Below are 25,299 nucleotides of genomic sequence, written 5' to 3'. Positions count from 1 at the left end.
CCAAATCTTCTGCCCAGAAAGAGTAAGGAGACTGGAGAACTGTATTTATAAGTCTAGATCAGTGGCTTCCAATCTTTTTCATTTGTAAGCCCCTAAAAAATGCAACCCCCTTTGGAAATCTTAGACACCGTCTGCAGACCCCCAGGAGCTCGTGGACCACAGGTTGAAACCACTGGTCTAGATCAAATGTTGACTCCAGTTATCTGTAATCAGAAGGACCTGCACCTGTCAGTGGAAAAGCTCTGATTGACATTAGGGGGAGCAGGATCTGGACTCAATTGTATGCATGAACAATGATGTTATTTTGAAACCTATAACTGAAGTGGAGAGCATTTTTATTTTGTGACTTACGCTGGCTACCTGGCTGGTTCTTTGAAGAGCCTTTGGGATTTGGAAACTGCACCTTTTTCTATGGAAAGAGAGGCTGAAATAAATCAGGTAGCACAATCTGGGATTTTTTTTTAATATTTAGTGACACTTGTTAAAGTAAAATCACTTTCCCTCAAAATTGCAGAAATGTGAGCATAGGCCTTCTTTGCCTTGGTACCACTGGAAAAAACTTCATTTCTAAATGAAAATTCAGTAAACATGTTTTATTGTATTGGACAAACTCTAGTTTTGTAGGTTATTTCATCGTGCTCAGAATTGTATAACAGAAGCTAGAGATGGAAAGACTCCATTATTTCACCCAGTCTTTCTTGCCCATATAGGATTCTCTTATGCTGTTTTCTAGTTTTGTCCAGTTTAGCTCTAAGAAATTGAGTGTCCATCTTTCTTTTGGGTGAGGGAAGGGAAACCACAGAGTTGGCAAGTGTAGAAATAAATTTCTCATAGTTTTCAGAATATAACTGTCCAGAAGCTGTGCAGATCTCTTCATCCCTCCCAAGTGGAGTAGTATCCTGTAACTGAAAGCTTCTGTAATAAGTTGCGTATTTGCTGATTAGTTCCTGAACCTTAGAATCATAGAATATCAGGGTTGGAAGGGACCTCAGGATCTAGTCCAACTCCCTGCTCAAAGCAGGACCAATCCTCAACTAAATCATCCCAGCCAGGGCTTTGTCAAGCCTGACCTTAAAAACCTCTAAGGATGGAGATTCCACCACCTCCCTAGGTAACCCATTCCAGTGCTTCACAACCCTCCTAGTGAAATAGTGTTTCCTAATATCCAACCTAGACCTCCCTCACTGCAACTTGAGACCATTGCTCCTTGTTCTGTTATCTGCCACCACTGAGAACAGCCGAGCTCCATCGTCTTTGGAACTGCCCCTTCAGGTAGTTGAAAGTAGCTATCAAATCCCCCCTCACTCTTCTCTTCTGCAGACTAAACAATCCCAGTTTCCTCAGCCTCTCCTCATAAGTCATGTGTTCCAGCCCCCTAATCATTTTTGTTGCCCTCCGCTGGACTTTCCAATTTTTCCACATCCTTCTTGTAGTGTGGGGCCCAAAACTGGACACAGTACTCCAGATGAGGCCTCACCAATGTCGAATAGAGGGGAATGATCACCTTGTGAGCAGTAAAGAGGCCTGGGTTTAGTTAATTACGTTATTGCTAGGGTATTGATCCTCTTGTCTCTAACATCAAGACAAAAAGATGCTCACTGGGTACACAGAGTAATTACATTATTACAGTAGAACCTAGTTTATCCATAGGCAACTGGAAATTGGATTGTGTCCCCTCAAGTTCACCTGTTGCATAGTAAAACAAATTTCAAATTAGTTAAATCAGGGGACTTGGAATTTGTTTTATTTGGATGAACTGGTTGTAGTGTACTTCAGGAGGCCGAATCCGGTTTGTGGCTCGTGGGATGGGCTCCATCTTGGCATCTGCCTCTGGAAGTTGAGTGGGAAGAAATGAAAAATGGTTAGGGAGGGATCATAAGGGAGCCTGCAGCTTTGTCAAGTCTTTTCCTTCCACTGAAGGTTGCCTTTTGCTGTGAGAATATTGGGGAAACCTGATGCTGGCGTGGAGAATTGCCTATACAGTGAGAATAAAATAAAATTATCTTGCTGACAGATCCTTTCTCATTGAGATTTTAACTTTATTTCATAAATTCCAGAAAATTCTCATGTGCTTGGAGCGCAAAGGACATACTAAAGTAGTTGAATTTTTTGTTAAAAATGCACATTCAGATTTTTAATCATGATTTTACAAATCTCAGTGCTGTGCACTTCACTACTCATGTCTGAAGCTTTGCCAGCTTGCTGGGATTGTTCTTGCTTTTCATTTGCTTGGACAGTAGTGACCCTCATCTTCAAAGTTTGTACCATGTCATCCCAACCTATTTATTAAAAGTTAAATACATGCTCTGTCTCCTTTTGTACAGCTAAACCGGGCAATTCTGATGAAGCCCCTGAAAGCTCTCCCCACAAGTCTAGCCTCTCTGCAAAGAAGTGTGACCCAAAGCACAAGGATTGCTTGCTGCGGGAGTTCAGAAAGTTGTGCGCCATGGTTGCCGAGAAGCCCAGCTATAACGTGAAAACGCAGATCATTCAGGACTTCTTGCAAAAAGGAACTGCGGGAGGTGTGTGTGACTCCTGCTTGGCATTTTTCGGTGTTGGGAGGGCATCTGAAAATAATGAACAGCAAAGGCCACCCAGCTTTATGTCAGGGATGGGGACAAAGGACAGTCAAGTCCATGAGTAAGATGTGATTCACAGAGTTGTGCGCTGTACCACTTTTGTCTCTGTTGTGATGTGGGCAGTGCCTACAGTGTGGACTGCCTTGCTCTCATCTGTCTTCTAGATAAGAAGTTCAATAAGACTGGGTCCCGTGGTGTGATCAGGAGAAATTTTTGTAGCTGGTGCTAAATTTGCAGTATCAGAATTAGCTATGGGGGGCCAAGTGGGAGGTGCCCTTGAATGTAGAGTAGTACCCCATAGGGCAACACATGGTGGGCAGTGGTTGTGTTGCTGTACTTACCTGCTGGGCCCCTGCGTACATGAATCTAGAGCCTGTCGCTGAGACCAATGTCTGACAGTTTCTAATGATGCACATGCCCTTTTCCAGATGGGTTCCATGGTGACCTCTACCTGACTATTAAGCTGCTATTACCAGGTGTCATTAAAAGTGTTTACAACGTGAACGACAAGCAGATTGTCAAGTTGTTCAGCAGGATTTTCAACTGCAGCCAGGAGGAGATGGTCCGAGACCTGGAGCAGGTCAGTAAAGAGATGGAGACCGCATGTTCCTTTCATCTCTCACTGATTCAGCCCCTTGATACTGAAACGGTGCACATTTTCCTTCCCTTGGAAGGATTATAAGATTTCAGAGCTGGAGTTGGTGGTTCTCTTTCATCATGAAGCTTCGCACAAACTGGACCTCTTGTATAATGGTATTCCAACAGAATGCAGGTTAGCGTTATGATGTGCATCAGTTAACCCCTAGCATCCAGGACTAAAGCTATGCTAATGTAAAAGTTATGAACAATGCACTGGTCACACTTGACACACTGAAATCTTTGCTGCGGCTACCCCACGGGTTCTTATTTTGTCCCATTTAACTGATTGTTTTGCAAGGACTTACTTTAAAATAAAAGCAAAATTATAATCCAAACGATCATGATGGGTCCACTTCTGTAGGCTTAGAGGGTACTAGCTTCCAGTGAACTCAGCAAGAATTCACGGCACATAAACTCTACAAGATTGGATTCATGGTGAGGAAATTAAAGGCCCCAAATGTTGCAGTGGTGGAAAATATGACAGCAGGACACAATGTCTGTGTCTTGCATATACCACTTAAAAAATAAATGGCTAGGAAGACAATCCCAGTGCTGCGTCAGTGTTGCCCTTCCTTGCTCTTTGCTTGTGACCCATTCATAGAGGTCTGGCATCAGACTCCCTTTTTCCCCTCCTACTAAAGATCTAATTATTGACCCATACTTCATCTCCATCCCTTTTGCCTTAGTCTCCTGCCAAAGGTTTGATAAACACCCTGGTTTTGTTTGTTTTGGAGACAGGGAGATGTTTCCGAAACTGTGCGCATCTTTTTTGAAGAGAGCAAGTCCTGCCCTCCGGCTGCCAAAAGTCTCCTTACCATCCAGGAAGTGGATGAGTTCCTCACTCAACTTTCAAAGCTTTCCAAGGAGGACGACCAGCAAAGTGTGCTGCAGGATATCGCTAGCAGGTAGGGTGAGACCCTGGTAAATCTGACTCTGAGGCCATAAACACAAACCAGTGAGTGGTTCTGATTATTTTTTAAGGGGATAAGGATCGGTCTCTTGTATTTAGATAACTGGTTTGAATCCAGCCCACATTAGTAGTCTTTGCACTCTGGCTTTTTGACAGTCTGTGTGAAATGTGTTGGTCTCAGTGCAGTTCCTAGTGGATAAGTGTGCACATTAAAAACTATAACCACAATTGTTACTGATGAAAAGGCCATACAGACTGAACTTGCTCCTCGCATCTATAAAGGGTCCTTCAATGGCAGAGTTGAATCTCATTTGAGTACTGATCAGCGTGGAGAGCATGTTGCTTTTGCTCATGGTGCGTGTAAAGAATTTCAGTCTTGGCTATCAAGTCAGTATCTAGCACCAGCACTGAGCAGAAGGTCAACAGAGAAACTTCTGATCTAATCGGAATGTAAAGCTGCGGTTCTCAGCCACTGTGAGGGAAGAAACCCTAAAGAACCTGGGCATGTGTCTTGCTCAGTCACCATATAGGTTTCTGGCTATGGACCAGTTACCATATTTTTAATTTACATTAATTTGTTACATTTCAAAATGAAGTTGTTAACTATCTTTCTACAACTTCTGTATATGAAGAAATAGAATTACTGTAGGGCTTAAATTTGAAGGACACTGAAGTCCTTCAAGCCATCTGTTTTTGGGCCTGTAAGAGTGTAACACCTCATACATTTTTGTTCTTTGACCATAGTAAGGCTTTTAAATTGATCCTTCCAGACCTGAATAATGATAAACACTTGGGCCAAGATGTTCCAGTGTAGCAAATTATTTTTAGTGCCTCAATTTTTTGAGTGCTTAACTTTTGAGATACCTTAAAGGGGCCTGATTTGCAGTGCCCAGGACTTTCTGAAAATCAGATCCGTGAAAGCATCTCACGTTGGACACCCAAAATCACTTTTAAAAATCTGGACCCTGATATTTACCATGCCACACAGACTTGATGTCACTCATCTGTCTAAAGTCAAGTATTTGATACTTCATTCCATCTATACTTAGTTCATGATTCAACTGATGTGGCTAGGAATGCTGCATAGTGCAGAAGTCAGCGTTTAACCTCTTTGTCAGTGAGACTGAACTGTTACCACAGTCAGTTTTTTCTCAACTGATGTGTGATAAGAGCTCCACTGCAGCTTCCTGTTTGCTTTTCCTAATGGCTGTGTGTCAAGTACTTGTTTCTTGGTTTTTGCAAATATGCTCTTATTCTATTGCTAGTTATTGCCAAAAGAATGAATTCCTTGGAGTTTGCAGCGAGACCTTCTTGGGTTTTTCCATTTTCCCAGATTCTACATGTTCTCAATCTTTTTGGTAACTCTCCTTTAATTTGTATTGGGGTTGGTCTCTCTTGTCCCTCACTGGAAAATATTGACTTGAGAGAATCATCCTTTAACTGAGCTACGAGTAGAGTTATAGGAAGTCAGTCAAATTTTCAGCTCTACTTGGGTCCCAGGGCCAAGATCCCACTGAGATGACACTAATGCTCAACATCTAGAACAGTGGTTCTCAAACTTTTTAGCAACCTGAAGAGACCCATTTTGATTAAAAAAATTTTTGTGGACCCTCAAGCTCCCCACTCAGCCCCAGGCCCCGACCCCACTCCACCCCTTCCCTCAAGGCCCCACCCCTGCCCCTCCTCTTCCCTGCCTCTTTCCACCCCCTCCTCCGAGCATGCCCCGTCCCCACTCCTCCCCCTCCATCCTAGCACCTCCTGCACGCCGGGGAACTGAGGGTAGGTACTTTAGGGGGTCCACCAGCCATGCTGCTCGCCTCCTCCCCCTCCCTCCCAGTGCCTCCTGCACGCCGCTGAACAGCTGTTCCCCAGCATGCAGGAGGCACTGGGAAGGAGGGAGAGGAGTTGAGGGAGGGGCTGGCGGACCCCCTGAATACCCTCGCAGACCCCAGTTTGAGAAACGCTGGTCTAAAGGTTGATACAAAGTCTATCCTCTGATCTCTTACATAGCATCATTGCAAACTGCTTCGCAAACTATATGTGTAGAACAGCACTGGATAGCCCTCTTCCCAGAGATGACTGTATTAGCTAAATAACCCGTTGTGCCACAGTGAGAAAAGGGCAAATCCCGGTGTTCAATCCTGTGGCATCTTTAATATCTAGACATTTCACACGCGGTCTCTTCTAAAAGCCCACTCACCACCACGTGCAGTAAATTGCATAGAACTCAGTTTCCTGCTGAAGGATGAAAGGTTTTGACCCTGCTGGGATTTGAACCTGTGCTTCTGGAGAGTTTTGGAGCCTTATCCTAAAGTTTAGATCACTGGCTGAGCCATCCCCTTAATGCATTTCTTTTGATTATTTGCATAGATTGTTGGGAGCTGAGCGAGTGTTTCAATCAATACCAGACACCCTGATTTCAGTACTGTGCCCTGCTGAGTGCGTGGCTTGTATCTGCTCTAACTTCAGCAGACGGAGGGCATACCTCCAACATGGACAGTGATCGTATTGCTGAAATGCAGCTATGCCTCGTGATTTGCATAACACACATGTAACAGTGAGATCAATTATACACCTCGCTTTCCAAGGAAACTGATGGGAGCTCCATTTCCTCAGTCATTCAGAGCTCTACAAAGTATGTTGCAGTGACTGGGGGGCTGGTGGCATGGTTTTAAACTGCTCTTCTGCAGAGAGGCCCACTTTGTGTTATGTAACTGCTATTGTAGTGACACTATACAAGCTAAAAACTCTCTGGGACTCAAATTTGAAGAGGGACCTCATCTTTAACTTCTGCGTTTGTGTAGTCATACTCTCATTCTGCGGCATTGTTTATCCCGTGGTGCTGAGGTCTGGAGCAGATTCCTTTCCCTATTATCAAGGGAAGGAGTAGTTCAGATGAACATCTTCTGATTGAATCCTCTTTCCATTTTAGGTGCACGGGGAATGACCTGAAATGCATCATCCGGCTAATAAAGCACGATCTGAAAATGAATGCTGGTGCAAAGCATGTGTGAGTTCCACATTTACTGTATGAGACGTAAAAACGGAAGCCAGCCGCAGCCTCCTTAACTGTCTGCAGAGAGGCTTGGCTTGAGAGAGTGACTTTCTTTTTCCCCCTTAATTGTTTAAAGGTTGGATGCTTTAGATCCTAATGCCTATGAGGCATTCAAAGCCTCACGCAATCTCCAGAATGTGGTGGAGCGAGTGCTGAGGAACCAGCAGGAGGCTGAGAAGTTGCCAGGTCTGAAGCGAACCCTCAGCGTCCAGGCCTCCCTGATGACCCCTGTTCAGCCCATGCTGGTACTGTGGATTTCCTCATTACTTTGCATAGGAGGGAGAGATGAGGATCCTCATACAAACTGTCCTGAGATCCTGACCTTTAAGGATCAATAGACGCATAAATGGTTATGTAAGATGGGGTGCGAGGCACAGATCTAGTACCTGGCTTTAAACTGCTCTTCCATGGAGAGGCCTGCACGAAGTGTGTTGTATAAGTGTTATTGTAGTGATGTGAAATAAGCAAAAATCTCTCTCTGGAACTCATGTTTCTTCAATTTCTTCTGGCTTTTCTTTGGAAAGTTTTGTAGAAAATCATGTCTGCTCTTTTGGGGCACAATGCTTCAGATAGTTAGTTTGTTTCTTTAGTTGGAACAAAAGAAACTAAATATTTCTATCTTGGCTAAGTGGTCCCTAGGGGGAAGAAGGTACTTACAGCCTCTAAATATTTGGAAGAGGTGAAGTTTACGTGGAGCGAGACGGAGCTCTAAATAAGATTGACTGAGTTAAATTAAGAAAAAGAGAACTTGGTCTGAAGGTCAGGAGGTATTCCCTGATAACACGATCTGTTTAATGGGGAACTTGTCAGCAGGAAATCTGTCATTCCAAGAAACTAGTTAAAAGTAATTCCAGTCACTACCTTCACAAGTGAAGTTTTCATGGGAGTTTTCTTTCCTGTCTTCTGTAAGGCTGAAGCCTGCAAGTCAATCGACTACGCCATGAAGAAGTGCCCCAATGGGATGTATGCAGAGATCAAATACGATGGGGAGCGAGTTCAGGTCCACAAGAATGGAGATCACTTCAGCTACTTCAGCCGAAGCCTCAAACCTGTCCTCCCTCACAAAGTAAGCAGAGTCCTAAGCTCCCTTTTGTAACTTGCCTTCGGTTTGCTTTTCTCCCCTCCAGGCTCATGTGATAAACCGTGAATTCCTGGAGCCAAGAAGCCCAGTGTCGGTTGCAGACCATTGTGCACCATATCAAATGTTCTATGAATTTTGAAAGCTGCATTCAGCACTGTGGGCAGAATTCATTGTTAAGCTCTTGGAGCATGTCTATACTGCACAGTAAGCCTGGGTTCTGACTCAGGTTTGAGCCGAAGCCCTGCTTTCTTCCACACCCAAAGCAATCAGACTTGGGTCAGCAAGCACTCAGGACCTGGGTCCATAGGACCCTTCTAGGGGGTTGGTCACAGCCTGAGTCCTTGGGCGCAAGCCCTGTCATTTTGCAGTGTGGATGTGTGAGATCTTGGTCCAGGCCAGAAGGGACCGTTGTGATCATCTAGTCTGTTCTCCCGTACAGCACAGGCCAGAGAACTTCCCTAAAATAATTCCTACAGCAGATCTTTCAGAAAAATATCCCATGTAGATTGAAAAATTGTCTGATGGAGAATCCACCATTATCCTCAGTAAATTGTTCCAGTGATTCATTGCTCTCATCATTCTAAATTCATGCCGTATTTCCAGTCTGAATTTGTCTAGCTTCAACTTCCAGCCAGTGGATCATGTTGTACCTTTCTCTGCTAGATTGAAGGGCACGTTACTAAATATTTGTTCCCTATGTAGATACTTATAGACTGTAATCAAGTCAGCCCTTAACCCTTGTCATGATAAATAGATTGAGCTCTTTGAGTCTCACTATAAAGGGTGTTTTCTAATCCTGTAATTAGTGGGAAATGCCCAGGAACTGCTGGGAACTGAGGGTTGAGAGTCATTTTGACACCACACGTTCAATGGTTGCTTTGATTCAAAGACACCGTGTGTGAAAGCTGGTGAATGATGCTGGACGCTTGTCCCATTTGGTAAGATTTACATTAGGAGTAGTATTTATGGCGTGCGAGAGAACTGATTCGTACTGTGAGGCACATGCCGAGGCTCAGACTTGTACCTTGTTCTGAAAGCCTAAGTCTGAACTCACTCTCCATCTTCTAGAATTCGTGTCCTATATACAAACCTGCTTCCTACCTCTCCTTTCCATGTTTCTCCATAAGTCCCTCTCCCACCGGGAAAGTCTGAGGGATTGTGATTCTGCTTCTCCTTTGTACCTACCCCAGTCTCTTTCCTACACCTCTCATTGTCGGGGGTGCTTTGGCTGCCATTAAGGCATGGGTTGAATGGCATTGTGTTATGGGTGGTTGCAGTGTGTTTAATACTACAGCCTTATCTGCTACACAAAGTTGAAAGGGGGAAATTGCTCCTCCTGCAGGTTACTGCCGGTTTGTTCCCATGTGTTTATAGCTCTGATTCAATTATCTCTCCAGTGTACAATCGCTTGCTGCTGGGATAGTGAGAAGCTATCCAGCCAAGTACATTGCGTTCTGAGTGGAAAACATTGTGTGTATTGCTGTGTTTGCTTTCCTCCCAGGACTGCATGAAGGGTGGGGGGCCCCCATCTTTGCTAAAAGAATGGGACAGACTCCTAGGCAGACTTAGAGCGTGTAAGGAAAGTAAGTCATTGCCATGTGCTTTTTCAGGTCGCCCATTTTAAGGACTTCATCCCTCAGGCTTTCCCTGGTGGACATAGTATGATCCTGGATGCGGAAGTTCTTCTGATTGACAACAAAGCCGGCAAACCGCTACCCTTCGGGACCCTTGGAGTGCATAAGGTACCAAAGTGGGCACTTGCCATGTGTTGCTGCCGCAGTCTGAAGGTTAAAGCTGGTTGTTTAGATGCGATTAGTCTGTCAACTTAAAATTTTTTGTCATGCAGTTCATTATCACTTAGGGCCATTCACATACCCAGGGCTGAATAGAACGCTAGAGGAAGATCTGGTCCCTGGCCCAAGGATGTGATAGTGTAAATTAGAAGGTACCGCTGAGGCACAGTGCACTAGATTATCAGAAGATCATCTGATCAAATGGTGGTCCAGATGTTTGAGAAACTTCCGCCCAGGATGGATATTAAAAAAAAGATTGCAGGGAAAAATCAGTCACTTACAGGCTTCTCTGCCGTTGAATATTCAGGATTGCTTGCAACATTCTTTAGCAGGTGGAAAAGGACAGAATGATACTGACCTGAGCTTTAGGTCTATATCAGTATGATTTTAAAGCTCAGACCTATGTTAAACTGAGGTGAGGATCAGGGCCATAAACTGAAAATTAAATTGGAACTGTTTTATTGATTTCTAAGGAGCCGGTTATCTGAAATCAATGGAAGGTTTGTTTGAGTTTTCCTCATAGCAGTAACTCCTTTTACTTGGGTTGCTTTAAGCCATTAATATCATGTAGCTTTTATTACCAGGTCACTTGGAAATTAACGTGTTTTATTTTCCTATTTTGTGTGTAAAGAGACACTGTAAATTTAAATCAGGCTTTGTAAGAATGTTTATGGCTGTTGCAAAATACAATTTTAGCATGAAAGATTAAAGAGGGGAAAATATTTTTCTGTTTAGTGTTTTGTATGCTTGAGAGCACTTTGCATATAGTCACATTTCTCCTGTATTCCTGCTTGCGTAATAGCTTTTGATGGTAAAAACAGATTGATTTCTTTGATCTTAATTGTTTTGCAGAAAGCTGCTTTCCAGGATGCCAATGTCTGCTTGTTCGTGTTTGACTGCATCTATTTCAATGACACCAGCCTGATGGACAGGTGTGTTGGGCAGACCGCTTCATTGATGTTCAGGATGGAGAAATAGGTGTAGGACAACATTTTCTAAAGCACCTAAGTTCCATTTTCAAAATTGACTTAAGCATTTGGGAGCCTAAGTCCCACTGAAAGACAGTGGGATTTAGGCTCTTAAGTACCCAAGTCCCTTTTGAAAATGGGATTTGGGCTTTTAAGTGAGGCACTTTTGAAAATATCAACCCTAGTCTGAAGGTAGCTCTGCACATTTTCCTCCTCAAGATTCTGGCTGGCATACTGGCAAATGGCATATAGGACACAGATTTCCAGCCAGAATTTTGGGAAGGAAATAAAACACCCTACATTTTTAGTGTTGCTTATAATGTGGTCAACATTTAAGAGCAAAAGAGTGGACGCCAGGACTCCTTGGTTGTGTTCAGAACTCTGCCACTAACTACTCCTGTTGTGAGCTTTGGCAGGTCACTCCTGTGTGCCACAGTTCATTTGTATAATGTATACGTAATATGATGTGTAATGAAGACCACCTAATTCACAGAGGGGTTGTGAGGCTTGCTCAGTATTGGCAGAGCACTTTGAGATCCTTGCGTTATCAGTGCTATAAGTGGAAGTTGTTAAAAACAGAACTTTCCACTTCTCTGTGTGGAAATAAATGTAGGAAGGCATTTGCTAAGTACTGTTTAAATGTTCACGTGACTAGTACTTTGTGTTGATGGGGATCTTTTGCTTCTCATTGGTTGATGTGTCTGTACTGTGTTTCTTAGGCCCCTGCGTGAGCGTCGAAAGTTTCTCCATGATAACATGGTGGAAATCCCCAACCGGATACTCTTCTCCGAGATGAAGCATGTCACAGTGAGTTCAGTTTCAACTAGTAAAAAGGCATCTTAAATGGTAATCTCTCTGGCCTATGAACTGGGCACTTTGCAGCCCCATGATTAATGGAGCAGCAGTATACTTAGTGGTGCAATTGTGGGGATTGTTATCCAAGTGATTGTCCTCCTGGATTCTGCTTCTGGTGTGCTCAGGTTCTTTTGGCCTTCGGTGTTTGGGGCTGCACCTGCTCTCCTGCTTGAGGGCATAAAGGGTGGAGTGGGCTCATCATTTCTTACGATCTGTGGCAGTAATATGGAACCTTTGGAGTGTCTGTCTGCTTATTCTATGCACTGTGCAATTTTTCGTAGACTAGTTAATAGTATAGTTAGAGAAGCTCCTGCAAGAACATAGGGAGCAGCTGCAATCCATTGTGAGGGATAGTTAGTAGCCCAAACATCACTACTGGCTGCAGTAGATGCTTCAGATACAGCAGCTCGGTCAGTGTCCCCTTCCAGCAACATGAGCGGGGCTTCATGGCTCTAATCTTTGGAAATACTGAAAGAGAGGGGCCCAAATGACTATTGGGGACCTTCCAGCTGAAGGTTGTGATCTATCCAATGCATTTACTGATGAATCCCTGCATGCTTTGAAAGATTCAAGAGCCACTCTCCACTCATTGGGAGTTTGCACACCAGCTCCTAGGAGGAAACAGTGACTTTCTGCTTATTACTACAATGCACAAAGGACATTGGAACCACTGAGGGAGAAACAGGGGTTCCAGCACAGGAGGCCCTCTACCTCTTTCTCCCCTATTGCACACCCTGCGTCTACCTCGCAGCAAGTTTGTCACCATCATTGAGAGCCAATTAGAACCATCCCAAGATTTATGCCCCTTTGCCCCCTGCCCCCTCTTTGGCAACACCTTTTATTATTTTTGGGAGGCCTGGACTCAGATTAATGGTTCTTAGAAATTATAACAAGGGATATTCCATCTAATTTCAGTTGCTTCCTTCCCACCTCATTCCCTGTTGCTACTGTTAAAACAAGTGGATTTCCTTGTAAACCTTGGAGCAGTGGAAGGAGGTGCATTTGGAACTCAGAGGGAAGAGGTTTTACTAATCTTTTTGAGGATTAGATAACAAGGGAAGCTAGCACCTGATTCTAGATTTGAGATGTCTCAACAGGTGGACATCAGGCCATGCTTTCACGCAGCACTATACTTTAGCTGAGGCATCAAGGTCTGATGCCTGCTTTGGTAGAGCTGTCCTGCTGTCATTTAAATAGGACTCCTAAGATCAACCTCCTGAATGAGATTACTGCCATCTAGTCACCAGGAGTGGAATCCATGTGGACAATCACTTGAAGAACGGTTACTTACCTTAGTGAGTGTGTAGTCCACCTGGATTCCATGACCAGCCCTCCTCCTCTTCCGCTACAACAGAGTCTTATATCATCTGGATGCTGTATGGTGAAGGAACTGAGGGACAGTTGGGTCTGCTCCACCGTCTTCTACCTGTAGGTGAGGAGCACGAGGATGTCAAAGACTTAAGTACAGCCCCAAAAGACACTGCCAGCCAAAAGAATCTGCTCTCGCATGTGTGGAGTCATGTGCCCCAGAATTGGAATCCATTTGGATGACACAGCTAGAATAACCACATTTACTGTCAGGTCAATGACAGTTCTTTGTGTTTGGAGGTATTAGTGGCAGTAGTCATTACATGCACAGACTGACAATAGAGAAAAGCAGGTAATGGGGCTTGCCTCTCTGAAGATCACCTGCTGAAACCAGCTTCTTGTTCATTTCCCTTGCAGTCACTTCATTTTCTGTATGCATTTCTGCTCCTGCCTGAGAGCTGTAACGGTAGGCACAGGAAGGTCCATGAACACACCTCTATCTGGTAGGGTAATCTTATCACAACAGTTTCCTTTTCCTTCCAGAAAGCTTCAGATCTGGCAGATATGATCAATCGAGTCATCCGGGAGGGGCTGGAAGGACTGGTGCTGAAAGATATAAAGGCAAGTCTGCTTATGGTCATGATCTTTCCTTGCTTAGACTTTCTCTGGAATCTTGGAGTAACAATTTCTCAGGAAAAAGAAGAACAGGAGTACTTGTGGCACCTTAGAGACTAACAAATTTATTAGAGCATAAGCTTTCGTGGACTACAGCCCACGAAAGCTTATGCTCTAATAAATTTGTTAGTCTCTAAAGTGCCACAAGTACTCCTGTTCTTTTTGCGGATACAGACTAACACGGCTGCTACTCTGAAATTTCTCAGGAGAAGATTGCACTATGTGTAATGTAAAATTATTTTCATCTAATCTTACCTTGAACTCTGCTCTTAAGTAGATAAAAGCCTTTGAACTATGCCGAGAATGCCTTACAGTTGATTTCATTTGAGCTCCAGATTACTCACTGCTTCTTACCTAAACCAGTGTTGTTCTCACTTCCTTCCCCCCTCGCGTATTGTTTTCCTGCCATCTGGTCTCCCGGTTATCTAAATGCATTTGAAGCAGGGCTGTATTGTGCTCTTGTGCCAGTAGCAGTGTAGCCCAGTGGCTAGGGCACCGAACTGGGAGTCAGGAAATATGGGTTCTAGTCATGGCTCTGTGTGACGATAGACATGTCACAACATTTCCCCATGCCTCAGTTTCCCCCTTTGTAAAATGTGGATAATGATACTTTAACCCCCTTTGAAAGTGATTTGAGACCAATGGATGAAAACAGTATGTGGCACTTGTTTATTATTAGCCTGTTTTTGAAGTGTCATGTCATGCTGGATTTTGGTAGGTGCTGTTTTCATGAACAAGGGAAGCCTTCGTCTAAACCTTTCCTTCTGAACTGGAGTATTGAAGTACTCTAGTGCAGTGTTTCTCAACCTTCTTGATACCAGGGACTGACTTGCTGCATTTCTAAATTGTCAGGGAGATCTCAGGGACCAGCCCAGTCCACGGACTGGTCGTGGAAACACGGCTCAAGTACAGATAGAAGTTTTGGGCCACTTTTTGAAATGGTTCCCTACAGAAATCTGAATGGGTTCCTTTCTGATTTAGCGTTCTTGCTTATTTGCAGAGTACGTATGAGCCCGGTAAACGTCACTGGCTAAAAGTGAAAAAGGACTATCTGAATGAAGGTGCCATGGCTGACACGGCAGACCTGGTGGTTCTGGGAGCTTTCTATGGACAAGGCAGTAAAGGTATGTCTCCTTGAACTAACGTGAGTTGATAACTTGCCTATGCTTCAGGTGGGAGAAAAATCTCTGGCTCGTTGGTTTCCAGGCAACTGTGCTCTTACCTGGCTGTACCAGCGCGCGCGTGTGTGTGTGTGTGTGTGTGTGTGTGTGTGTGTGTGTGTGTGTACTGTAACCCATAATACAGCTAGCAGCCGAGCTCCATTGTGGTCTAGAGTGTGCACAGCCGAATGAGTTGGCAGCTGGTGCACTGTGGCCCAATGTACAGATGCTCATTGTTAAGCTTTGTGGGTGGAGGTTTGCCTGGCTGGAATCCCGGTCACAAGCCTAAAGTCCCAAGGATCAGAGACCGGGAATCTTGATGGCTCTTTGTGTGCCGTGAAGTGGTGGGCTCCCCCTGGCACTCCGATGCTGAACCCCGCCTGCTCCCTGTTCCAGGTGGGATGATGTCCATTTTCCTCATGGGCTGCTATGACCCCAAGAGCCAGAAATGGTGCACGGTGACAAAGTGTGCTGGCGGGCACGATGATGCCACCCTGGCTCGCCTGCAGACGGAGCTGGACATGGTGAAGATCAGCAAGGTGAGGGGGGCTCTGGCATGTGCCTGGGAGGGCACATCTTATATTTGGATCCAAGCTCAGTGTGAGGCTACTGGCCGTTCAGTTCTCATTCAGGCTACTAGACGTTCCGATGAGAAGCAGCAAATGGCAGTTTGTGTGGTTTGCTGTGCTTATCCTCACTAGCCACTAGATGGGAGCGTTGCTTCACAAACGCTGAGGCCACAACATTCAAATGCAAGTGCCTTTGACACCTAAATCTAGGGTGGGCAAACTTTTTGGGCCGAGGGCCACATCTGGGTGGGGAAATTGTATGTAGGGCCGGGGCAGGGAGTTGGGGTGCGGGAGGGAGTGCAGAGTGGGGGAGGGAGTGCAGTGTGCAGGAAGGGACTCAGAGCAATGGATTGGGGCAGAGGAGGGGTGTGGCGTGTATGAGGGGCTCAGGGAAGGGGGTTGGAGTGCAGAGTGCAGCAGGGGCTCAGGGCAGGGGCGCAGGAGGGGTGCGGACTGCGGGAGGGGGCTCAGGGCAGGGGGTTGGGGTGCACAGGGTTGCAGGGTGCAGCAGGGAGCTCAGGGCAGGGAGTTGGGATGCAGGAGGAGTGCGGGGTGTACGAGGGAGCTCAGGGCAGGGAGTTGGGATGCAGGAGGAGTGCGGGGTGTACGAGGGGGCTCAGGGCAGGGGGTTGGGATGCAGGAGGGATGCAAGGTGCAAGCAGGGGGCTTAGGGCAGGGAGTTGGGGGGTGGGGTACAGGAGGGGTTCAGGCTCTGGGGTGGCAGCAGCGCGCATCGGGGCCAGGACAGGCTCCCTGCATGCCTGCCCTATCCCTGACCCTGCGCTGCTCCCGGAAGCGCTGCGGTCCCTGGCGGGGCGGGGGGGGGAGGGGGCGGCGGAGGGCTCTGCGTGCACTGCCCTTGCTGCGCCTCCAGGTACCTCCCCCAAAGCTCCCATTGGCGGCGGTTCCACGTTCCTGGCCAATGGGAGCTGCAGGGGGCGGTGCCTGGAGGCAAGGGCAAAGCATGGAGCCCTCTACCCCCCCCCCACCACCACCACCCGGGGGCTGCAGGGACGTGATGACGGCAGCGCCACGGGCCAGATCCAAAGCTCTGAGGGGCCGTAGTTTGCCCACCCCTGCCTAAATCCAATATCTCAGGCCACTTTAAGTGTCATCTAGGGGCAGAATTTTAAATACCAAGTTGGCAAATATTGGGCTTGGAGCATTTCCCTGGCATTTTAGAAGGTTGAGAATTAATTTTGCCTGGCACATCTGTGTAAACTAAAGTCTGTTTATAACGAGTTAAACCATTTGGTGAAACACTTAATTTTCACATGGGATGAACATATAGATGGAAACCAAGTCTCCCAAATCAGCAGAGGGTTGCTGCAGATCTAAGGGATACACTGCCTCCCAATACCTGCGATCCTGGGGCCTGAGGGAGTATCTTGGCCTCTTAATGGTAGAGATCCCTTGTGCGGAGATGCAGTGAGCTGTTGCTAATCTACCAGGTGTTAGTGTTAATCATGATGATGTCGTATTCAGGCCTGTATATTTGCCTGAGATAGAATTTTGGGTCTTGTGTACCCATTTGATTTTTGATATTTTTATATTCTTACTAATATGTGTGAACAAAGACACTGTTACATCTGCCCACAAGCAGATTGGGGGGGGGAGGGATAAGAGCGAGAGCTAAAGTGTTGCTGGGCAGAATGGGAGTGTAATATACGAACGCACACTTGAAGGACAGTCCTGCCTCAAACTCCTCTCCTGAGATAAGGTCAAGCAACTAGGCGGGAGGAGCAAGGAGGGTTGGGGGAAAGGTATAAGAAACACTAAAAGGCCAAAGAAATGCCTGTCTCTGACCGAAGCACAACCTCACTCCTTACCCATCTCATGGGGTAGAAAAGAGGTGGTACTGAAGCCCCAAGACCCTCCAAAATGGAACACGACTATAAATGGGAAGGGGTGGGACCAAGGGCGTGCACTACAGGTATAATGCCCCCTAAGGAAGGGGAAAAGGGGGACCCGGGGGGGAAAAGGCTCTGCTGGTGTGCAGAGCTATGCATATGCTTGCCTGCTTAACCCCAATAAACATCACGTTGCCTGCACCCCGACTTCTGGTCTTCTGCTTTCTGTCTGCGGGCCAAGATAAGGGCTAACTTCCCCTTCAACACGTATTTGCTGTCGGAGCAGGTTCGTGTTTTATCAGGCATATTGTTGTAATAATCACCCTTCCTATGCTTAATCCGTTCCTCTTGGCCTTCTAGGATCCCAGTAAAATTCCAAGCTGGCTGAAAATTAACAAGATCTATTATCCAGACTTCATTGTTCCAGACCCAAAGGCAAGTGCTTCCATGGACAGATCACGCTTTCCAGGGTTGGCGTGAGGCAATGCACTAATCTCTTTTTCTATGTACAGAGTAGTTTCTGCGGTGGGGCTCTGAGAGGAAGCACAAGTTCTCAATGTCGCATTTGCAGCCTTTCTTGGGAAAAATATTCTGGTGCATCAAACCTCATCTAAGATTTAAATTTTTTTAAAATTGAGGTTTCCAGCCCAAGCTGCTAAGAGAGGAATTGACAGAAACCTTTAGAGCAGTGGTTTTCAAACTGCGGGTCGCAACCCAGTACTGGGTCGCGGAATGTCACGCACTGGGTCGGGGCAGCTCTAGTCAGCACCGCCAACCGGGCCGTTAAAAGTCCCATCGGCAGGACTAGCTAAGGCAGGCTAGTCCCTACCTGTTCTCACACCACACTGTGCCCCGGAAGCGGCCAGCAGCAGGTCCAGCTCCTAGGCAGGGGGGCCATAGGACTCTGCGCGCTACCCCCGCCCTGGGCACCGGCTCTGCACTCGCATTGGCCGGGGGGTGGTGCCTGCAGGCAAGAGCCCCGCGGGGCCGCTTGCGCGCCTCTGCGCTGGACCTGCAGCTGGCCACTTCCAAGACGCAGCAGTCTGCAGTGCGGAATGGGAGCCACCTGAGTTAAGGCCATGTCCCACTACCTTGCCCCAGTCCTGAGACGCCCCCCAAACCCAGAGCCCTCTCCTGCAGCTCCAGCCCATAGCTTGCACCCCCAGCTCCAGCCCATAGCTTGCACCCCCAGCCCAGAGCCCTGACCCCGTCCTACACCCCAAACCCCTACTCCAGCCCAGAGCCCCCTCCCATACCCTGAACCCCTCATTCCCAGCCCCATCCCGCAGCCCACACCCCCAACCCTCTGCCCCAGCCCTGAGCCCCTCCCACACCCCAAGCCCCTCATCCCCAGCTCCGTTGGGTCGCAGGCATCAACAATTTTCTTCAACTGGGTCACCAGAAAAAAAGCTTGAAAACCACTGCTTTAGAGGACTCATTTACTTCTGGAAAAATCCTGTTTCTCAGAAACACCTGATCCCAGCAAACTCACTTTTCCCAACAAATCCATCCTGGCGAGGGACCTCACGTGAAATGTCAGGCAGAAAGGAACTTTTCTAAGTTAAAGGGCTCATGAAAATTGAATTGCAACCTTAAATATCTACTGTCACTCCATAATTTTGCAGACTGCTTCAGTGCCATGCATATCTGTTATATTTATTATCTCAAAGTTGACACACATGTGCACACAATCTGTGATACTTCTGGTCATATAATTGAAAACACAACAGAGTTACTATTTATGGCTGCCTGTAGGTGTTTGGTAGAAGATCTAATGGCAACACTCAAAGGATTAATTTGTGTGTATTTAGCTCAGTTTGGCCTGATCTGTTGCCGTGAAAGAGATGGTGGGGGGGGTGAAAGAGATGGGCGGGGGGGGCTCAGACATGCATTCAGTTCGTAGAAGAGAGAGGATTACAAAGGAAAATAATGTTGGGCTTTCTTGCTGATGGATCTCCAATATTCTCGGTCTAGAAAGCCCCAGTGTGGGAGATCACAGGTGCTGAGTTCTCTAAAGCAGAAGCCCACACTGCAGATGGGATCTCCATCCGCTTCCCTCGCTGCACCCGGATCCGAGATGACAAAGACTGGAAGACGGCCACCAACCTCCCTCAGCTCAAGGTGAGACTTGTAATATATTCACAGGTGTAGCACAGTAAGGACATAAATCCGAAGGGAAACCCCTTCATAAAGTTACAGGCAAATTCTGATTGCATCATGTGTACAAAGACATTTGCTGGAATTGGTGTTTGTGGTGATAGGCTGCATTTTTGCTCTGCTTCTGAGATCAGTTTGGTTATTTAGATTGTAAACTCTTCGGGGCAGGGATTATGTGCTTCTGTTTGTACAGCACCTAGCACCATGGGGCCCCGTTCTTGCTTGGTTCTTAGGCACTAGCATAATAAATGTGATTAATAATGATACTGGACACCAATAGGCTTTCCTGAGGCTTTCGGATACGAGTTACTAGAGCGTTTGTGCACCGTTGGGAAATATTTGGCAACACATTGCATTAGCTCTTGTAACAGCCAGGATGATGGAGGAAGACTTTTTTCTGGAAAAGGGTAACCTCCACCCCCTGAGTTCTGCCAGTCTTACCACATTCTACCAATGTCCAATAAAGGATGGGGAGACATCTGGGAATTGACTGTAAGGGAGGGGTGATCATAGTGTGACAGCAAGGTCAGAATGGCAATCTGCCAAGAGCCTGAAGCACACTCGCTGGGCACAACCTGACCGCGTCCTTTTACCTGTCCCGTCCGTGACTGATTGAAATGGGTTCTTGGTTTCCTTCACCAGTCAGCTGTTCTCGGCCTCACCATTGTCGTTTGGTGTTTAATCATGACCCTTTGTTCTCTTAGTGTCTTGCGTGGAGCAGCTGCTAGGAATTCAGGAGAGGGTGGAGGATGTGGAGAGCGTGAGGAAAGGGCTTCAGAGGGCAGGTGCTGGAGAGAGGATCCCTAGGGCGTGCCTGGTTTATCGCTTGCGTCTCTGGGCATTTCACATGTGATGTCAGGGAACTTTCTGTGGTTAACAGGCAGTATCTGTTTCCTTGCGGGACAGGATCTGTACCAGCTCTCCAAGGAGAAGTCCGATTTCAGTATCGTTGTCGCAGAGGAGGAGGGGTCCACAGCCAGCAGCAGTGGTGAGAATGAGGGAAATTCTAGGTCTTCCACACCCCACAAAATTGCTAAGACACCCCCAAGCAAGTCACCTGCAAAAGCCAAGAAGCAAGAAGGTAAGAGAGTGCCCTCCACAGAGTGTAAGGGCCTCTGGGGATTGGGGTTTGGTGGCTGGGCTTCTGTTTGCCTTCAGCTAACACTGGCAGCACCATGTACCTAACGTTAGTGTCAGTCGCACAGTGCAAAGGTGGGAGCGCCTGTGGTTTTGGCGTTGCAATTCACAACGTCAAGTGAATGGCCGTGGCTCTGAGGCTCCCTGGGACTGAGAGGTGGAAGCCAGGCTAATGTGGTGCTACAACCCAGTATTGAGACAACCTGGTAAATTAATAAAAACACTCCGATACAGTGATTAGAGCAGGGAACTTATTCTCCTCTCTCCATCTGTGCATCCAAACCTGCTTTAAAACACCCCCGTCTCTGCAAAGTGCACTAATCCAGGCCATTCCTGTTGACAGGCAGCAAAGCAGTTGGTCGATCCCCCCAGAAGAAGGCGGAGGACAAGCGAGGGGAGAAACGGAAAGCAGCCGAGCTGGATGACAACAGAAAGAAGGTACCGACGGCTGGGTGGGGATGGCTTCAGACCAGTGGGGGAGCTGCAGGGCAGTTAAGAGACGGGGAAAATTAAGGCGCATGAGTGTTCCAGAACAAAGCTGAAGCAGAGGCCATGTGCTGTGCAGGGGGAAGCTAGGCTGCTACCGTGTCTGCCATACTGGAGTCTATGGGCCTGATGTAACCTTCCCCTGAACCTTGGGTAGCAGTAGTATTCTCCGGTGACCAGCAGCAAGCAATAGCCAGCCATGCCCTGGGGAGAAGGACTAAGGGTTGGCCTGGAGCATGCCACTGCTAAGTGGGGGCGCCATCATCGGTTCACTTCCAGCTTTTCCACCTTGCATCCAGCCAAGGAGCTGGGGAGACCCAGACCCCCACCCTGGATTAGGCGCCGGAGCTGCCTCCTGTGAAGTTGATCCAGTGATCGGGAGGGAAGGGAGGCGCTTCCTCTAACTCAGAATGGCGGGATCTGCTCGCTCTCCGCGCAGTACAGTGGGCTCTGGGGAGCAGCAGAGTGGAGTCCGTTGCTTTGGGACATATTCCCCGGCATGGCTGCAGCCAGCTGTCTGGAAAACAAGGGTTGCCAGGCTGCAGGACGTGGGGCCTGGCATGTGGAGGTGGGTGCTTTAAGCCTTCCTGCTTCAACCTGCTCTTGGCCACTGCACCCAGTGGAGGAAGATCTGCCAGAACCGTATCCAATCTCTGGGCCAAGCCAATAGGCCATTCAGGTTAGGAGGAGGTACATTGTCTTCTGGAGAAGCCAGTAAGAGAGAGGGGGGTGGGGGGGGAAAGGAGCCATTAGGAAGGGTGAATGGGAACGTGCTGTGAGTTACTCAGGAGGGCTGGGGCCTCGTACCCCCAGGCACATGCAGAGCCAAGTCTCGGCTAGGAAGGAGACTCGGTGCAAGCAGACCTGCCGCTCAGAGGGGCTGTTGTTTATTGTTGCAGAGCAGACGTGGAGAGAGAACCAGCAGGCGAGCTGGGCACCCAGGAAGGTGCTAGCAGATCAGCATGTAGGAGAGCTAGAGCCTTTTGCAGCCACTCTCGTAGAGCAGCCCGTTAGCTAGTCATTAAAGACTGAAATAAACGGACTGGATTTTTCTGTTGCGAAAGAGCCCGCTGATAGTGTTGCACTGCAGCTGGGTTTGCAGGAAATGACTGAGGCGTCTGGTAGATGCGGTGAGCAGGCACGTTGGCTCATTCAGGAGCCTGGCTCTCTTCCAGATGTTCGTTACACCGTGTGCATTCTCAGTCCGCCTCTGCCCTCCATCCTGGGCAAAGCAGGGATGACTCAGTAGTTGCCCACTGGATTGGTTGTAAGCCAGTCTGAGAACCGGAGTTCAGTGAAATGTAAAAGCAGAAACGGTAGCAGCAAGCCCCTCCGACTGAGCCGGTCTCCTCCCCTCCTTTCACACGGAGTACAGATTGGCTGAGATAACGGGGCTTGTCATGCCAGAGCAGCTCGGGGCCCATCGTCCTGACTCCAGCAGCAGGCTGGACTAGATGTTGTGACAGAAGGCACGGCTGTTACTGCACCCGGGCGTTGGTGCAGTGCTGTGTGTGGAAGCGGTCGGGGTGCAGAGGGGAGGAAGTGTCTGTCCTGATCCCAGCTGGGGATCACGTTATGTCCTACAGGATGAAGTCTGAGCCATTCCAGTTTCTGCATTAATTAGTGTACCTGTGCAGCTTACGTAAGTGACTCATCATTGGGAGGATAAAGTCACGTGGCTACATGGCCCAGGCACCTGAAAGGCTTGTAGAGTTTGGGGGTTTTAAATCAATCGACTGATCTTCAGCCCCACCCATTAGTTGGGTGACTGCCAGGTGGGTCTGCAGAAGGAGTGATCGCGTCATGGATCAGTTTGGGGAGGCGTTCCATGCGGAGAGCATGGTGCGCAAGAAAGCATAGCCACCCTTGAGATGCCTGGACAGGCTGGCAGAGCTGATCAGGAACGCGCAGGTCAGGACAAGGAGCTGTCACATGACACAGTAGATGAGGAACAGGGGCTGGAAAAATTGGGCTTTGCTGTGCCAATCGGCAGTAAACCCTTCAACGAGCAAGTGCACTGGCTCCTGTAGCAGGCTGTGCTGGCCCTGCCGAGCTCTTTGAGGAAGGTTTGAGCTTGGTGGCCTTTGCCTGGAGAGAAATGACAAAGGCCCTGCTTGGCTCTGTACGAGCTGGGGGGGGATCAGGTACAGGGAAAAGAGTCCCTGGGTTTGGGTCGGCTGGACAACTCCTGATGTGAATAGCAAGTGCTAACTCTCAGGCTACCGTGCTGCACTAGATAAACTGAAATACACGGACTGCCAAAGGCACTGGGCATCTCGGCAGCAGGCTGGAGGTCGCTTGTTTTGGTCACTGGGCCCCGAGAGCAGCCAGCTAGAGGTAACACTTGGGGCTAATGCAGTGGCCCTTTAGCTCTTGCTAAGGCACTTAGCTATGGACGCACAGTTCAGTTGCAGCATCCAACTTTCACAGGAGTGTGTCTGGGTGTGAGAGATCCCAGTGCAGATGGATTAACTAAACCCAAAGAGTGAGGGATTTACAAAGGTAAGACAGTCTCTGAACTGGGATTAGAACAAGAGCCTCTTGGTTTGTAGCCCCCTCTTCTGAGCTCACAGGACTCTGTACTGGAGGGGGTCGTGCTTGGAACCTGCTGAATACTTTCCAAGAACTGAGATTGGGGCGCTGGAGGACGTTTGTTCAGTTTGACAGTGTCAGCTTGTGGTGTCCCGCTGGGTTCTTAGCAGGCATTGCTACAGAGAAGGGATAAGGGGTTGGCCCTATAAACCCCTACAGCACCACCTGCAAATCCACCACTACGTGTCGCAGGAGAGTTGTCACTTGTCTTGTCCTGCTGCAGCTTTCACACTGCACAGCGGCAGCATAGAAGGTAAGGCCCTGTGCTTCCTACTCATCTGGGTTTGGGGGGCATCTTGCTGCCTCAGCGTGCTCCCTGTTCACCACCTGCTGGGTGAGGCCCTCTGAATTGGAGGTCCCATTTGAAACAACACTGAACATTTTCAGCATTGAGAAAAGAAAGTCTTTGTTCCCAAAGCTTTTATTAAATAAGCTGCATCCTTATTTGTGTTGCAGTAGCACCCAAAGACCACCGAGAGCTGTACGTAGTGAGTCCATGCCTGAAGAGCGCTTATTCTAGTAAAGCACTCAGGCCACTTTAGTCTCTTTCCCACTCTTATTTCGCCTCATCATCTTTATCTATTTCCCCACAATTCGCAGACGCTGCTGGACATATTTACAGGGGTGAAGCTGTACCTACCGCCCTCCGTGGAGGACTTCAGCAAAATCCGCCGGTACTTTGTGGCGTATGATGGAGACCTTGTGCAAGAGTTTGACACTGCCTCAGCAACACACGTAATAGGGGATGTTGATGAGAACCCTGGAGCCAAACGCGTTTCTCCTGACTGGATCTGGGAGTGTATCCGGAAACGGAGGCTGGTGGCCCCCTGTTAAAAACTCAAGGCAGCTGCCTGGCCCAACACTGCTGTGCTCTAGGAAGGAACTCTTTAAGGGAACAGCAGCGACTAGGCAGGTGGAAGAGAGGCTGAGATCTGTCAAATGCCTGGAGTTCCTCACAGCTGGGCTCTAAGGACCCATAGCAACCACTTTGATTTTTATCAGTGCCAGCTGGAATGAATTCAGAGATCTCACTAAAGATGGCACCATTGGAATCCGTTCTCTTTCTGTCCATCATTTGAACCCATCCGTTCGATCTAGGTGCTGATTTCATCGATTTTGTTTTAAAGTTTGGGTATTTTTATAAATAAAAACTACACAATGTCTTCTCCTTTCCGCTAAGGACAGATATTCTTCTCAGGCTGTTCTGTATCTGAACAGAAGACAAACCCTGGCAGTGTGTCTAACTTCCTATAGACGTATTACCAGTATGAACTTGCTGCACACTACTATAATTCAAACAAAAGAAGGCTAGTCTAAACTCTCTGCCATTTATACTGCTTGGTATTTTCTCCTCGGGTTTATTTTAAGACTGTTGCTGGCTGACCTGTTTCAACAATCAAAGCTATAGGTCAGCATCCAGAAACAGTTAGACAGTGTTTCATTTTAAAACTGGGCCAAATAAACTTCCGTTAAGGGTTTGTGTCA

General features: G+C 47.6%; 1 protein-coding gene and 1 long non-coding RNA gene across 6 annotated transcripts in view; one reads left to right on the top strand and one right to left on the bottom strand.

Annotated features, from left to right (window-relative positions):
- Positions 1-25,299, top strand: part of LIG3 (DNA ligase 3) — a 29,119-nt gene extending 3,820 nt beyond the window's left edge. For 4 of the 5 annotated variants that reach the window (XM_024111179.3, XM_065573001.1, XM_008174667.4 and 1 more), the window contains 17 exons: positions 2,325-2,522; positions 3,008-3,159; positions 3,957-4,123; positions 7,061-7,138; positions 7,260-7,428; positions 8,094-8,249; positions 9,875-10,006; positions 10,910-10,989; positions 11,745-11,832; positions 13,732-13,809; positions 14,864-14,987; positions 15,420-15,562; positions 17,803-17,877; positions 19,417-19,563; positions 20,506-20,680; positions 21,080-21,174; positions 24,415-25,299. In XM_024111179.3, coding sequence (XP_023966947.1) covers positions 2,325-2,522; positions 3,008-3,159; positions 3,957-4,123; positions 7,061-7,138; positions 7,260-7,428; positions 8,094-8,249; positions 9,875-10,006; positions 10,910-10,989; positions 11,745-11,832; positions 13,732-13,809; positions 14,864-14,987; positions 15,420-15,562; positions 17,803-17,877; positions 19,417-19,563; positions 20,506-20,680; positions 21,080-21,174; positions 24,415-24,648 — 2,291 coding nt within the window. In that variant the 3' untranslated portion in view covers positions 24,649-25,299. Of the gene's footprint in view, positions 1-2,324; positions 2,523-3,007; positions 3,160-3,956; positions 4,124-7,060; positions 7,139-7,259; positions 7,429-8,093; positions 8,250-9,874; positions 10,007-10,909; positions 10,990-11,744; positions 11,833-13,731; positions 13,810-14,863; positions 14,988-15,419; positions 15,563-17,802; positions 17,878-19,416; positions 19,564-20,505; positions 20,681-21,079; positions 21,175-22,121; positions 23,134-24,414 lie in introns of those variants that run through there. The other variant, XM_065572999.1, reaches the window with a different exon arrangement.
- On the bottom strand, positions 450-13,794 carry LOC122174446 (uncharacterized). The gene is made up of 3 exons (XR_010593795.1): positions 13,555-13,794; positions 13,172-13,306; positions 450-1,975 (listed from the first exon to the last, which is right to left on the bottom strand). It is a non-coding gene; the product is annotated as an uncharacterized LOC122174446 (long non-coding RNA).

Source organism: Chrysemys picta, chromosome 19 (genome assembly GCF_011386835.1).
Source record: "Chrysemys picta bellii isolate R12L10 chromosome 19, ASM1138683v2, whole genome shotgun sequence".
In the NCBI taxonomy this organism is placed as follows: Eukaryota; Metazoa; Chordata; order Testudines; family Emydidae; genus Chrysemys; species Chrysemys picta.
Note: the sequence above shows the minus strand (reverse complement) of the source record. Positions and strands in the feature narration are given on the sequence as shown.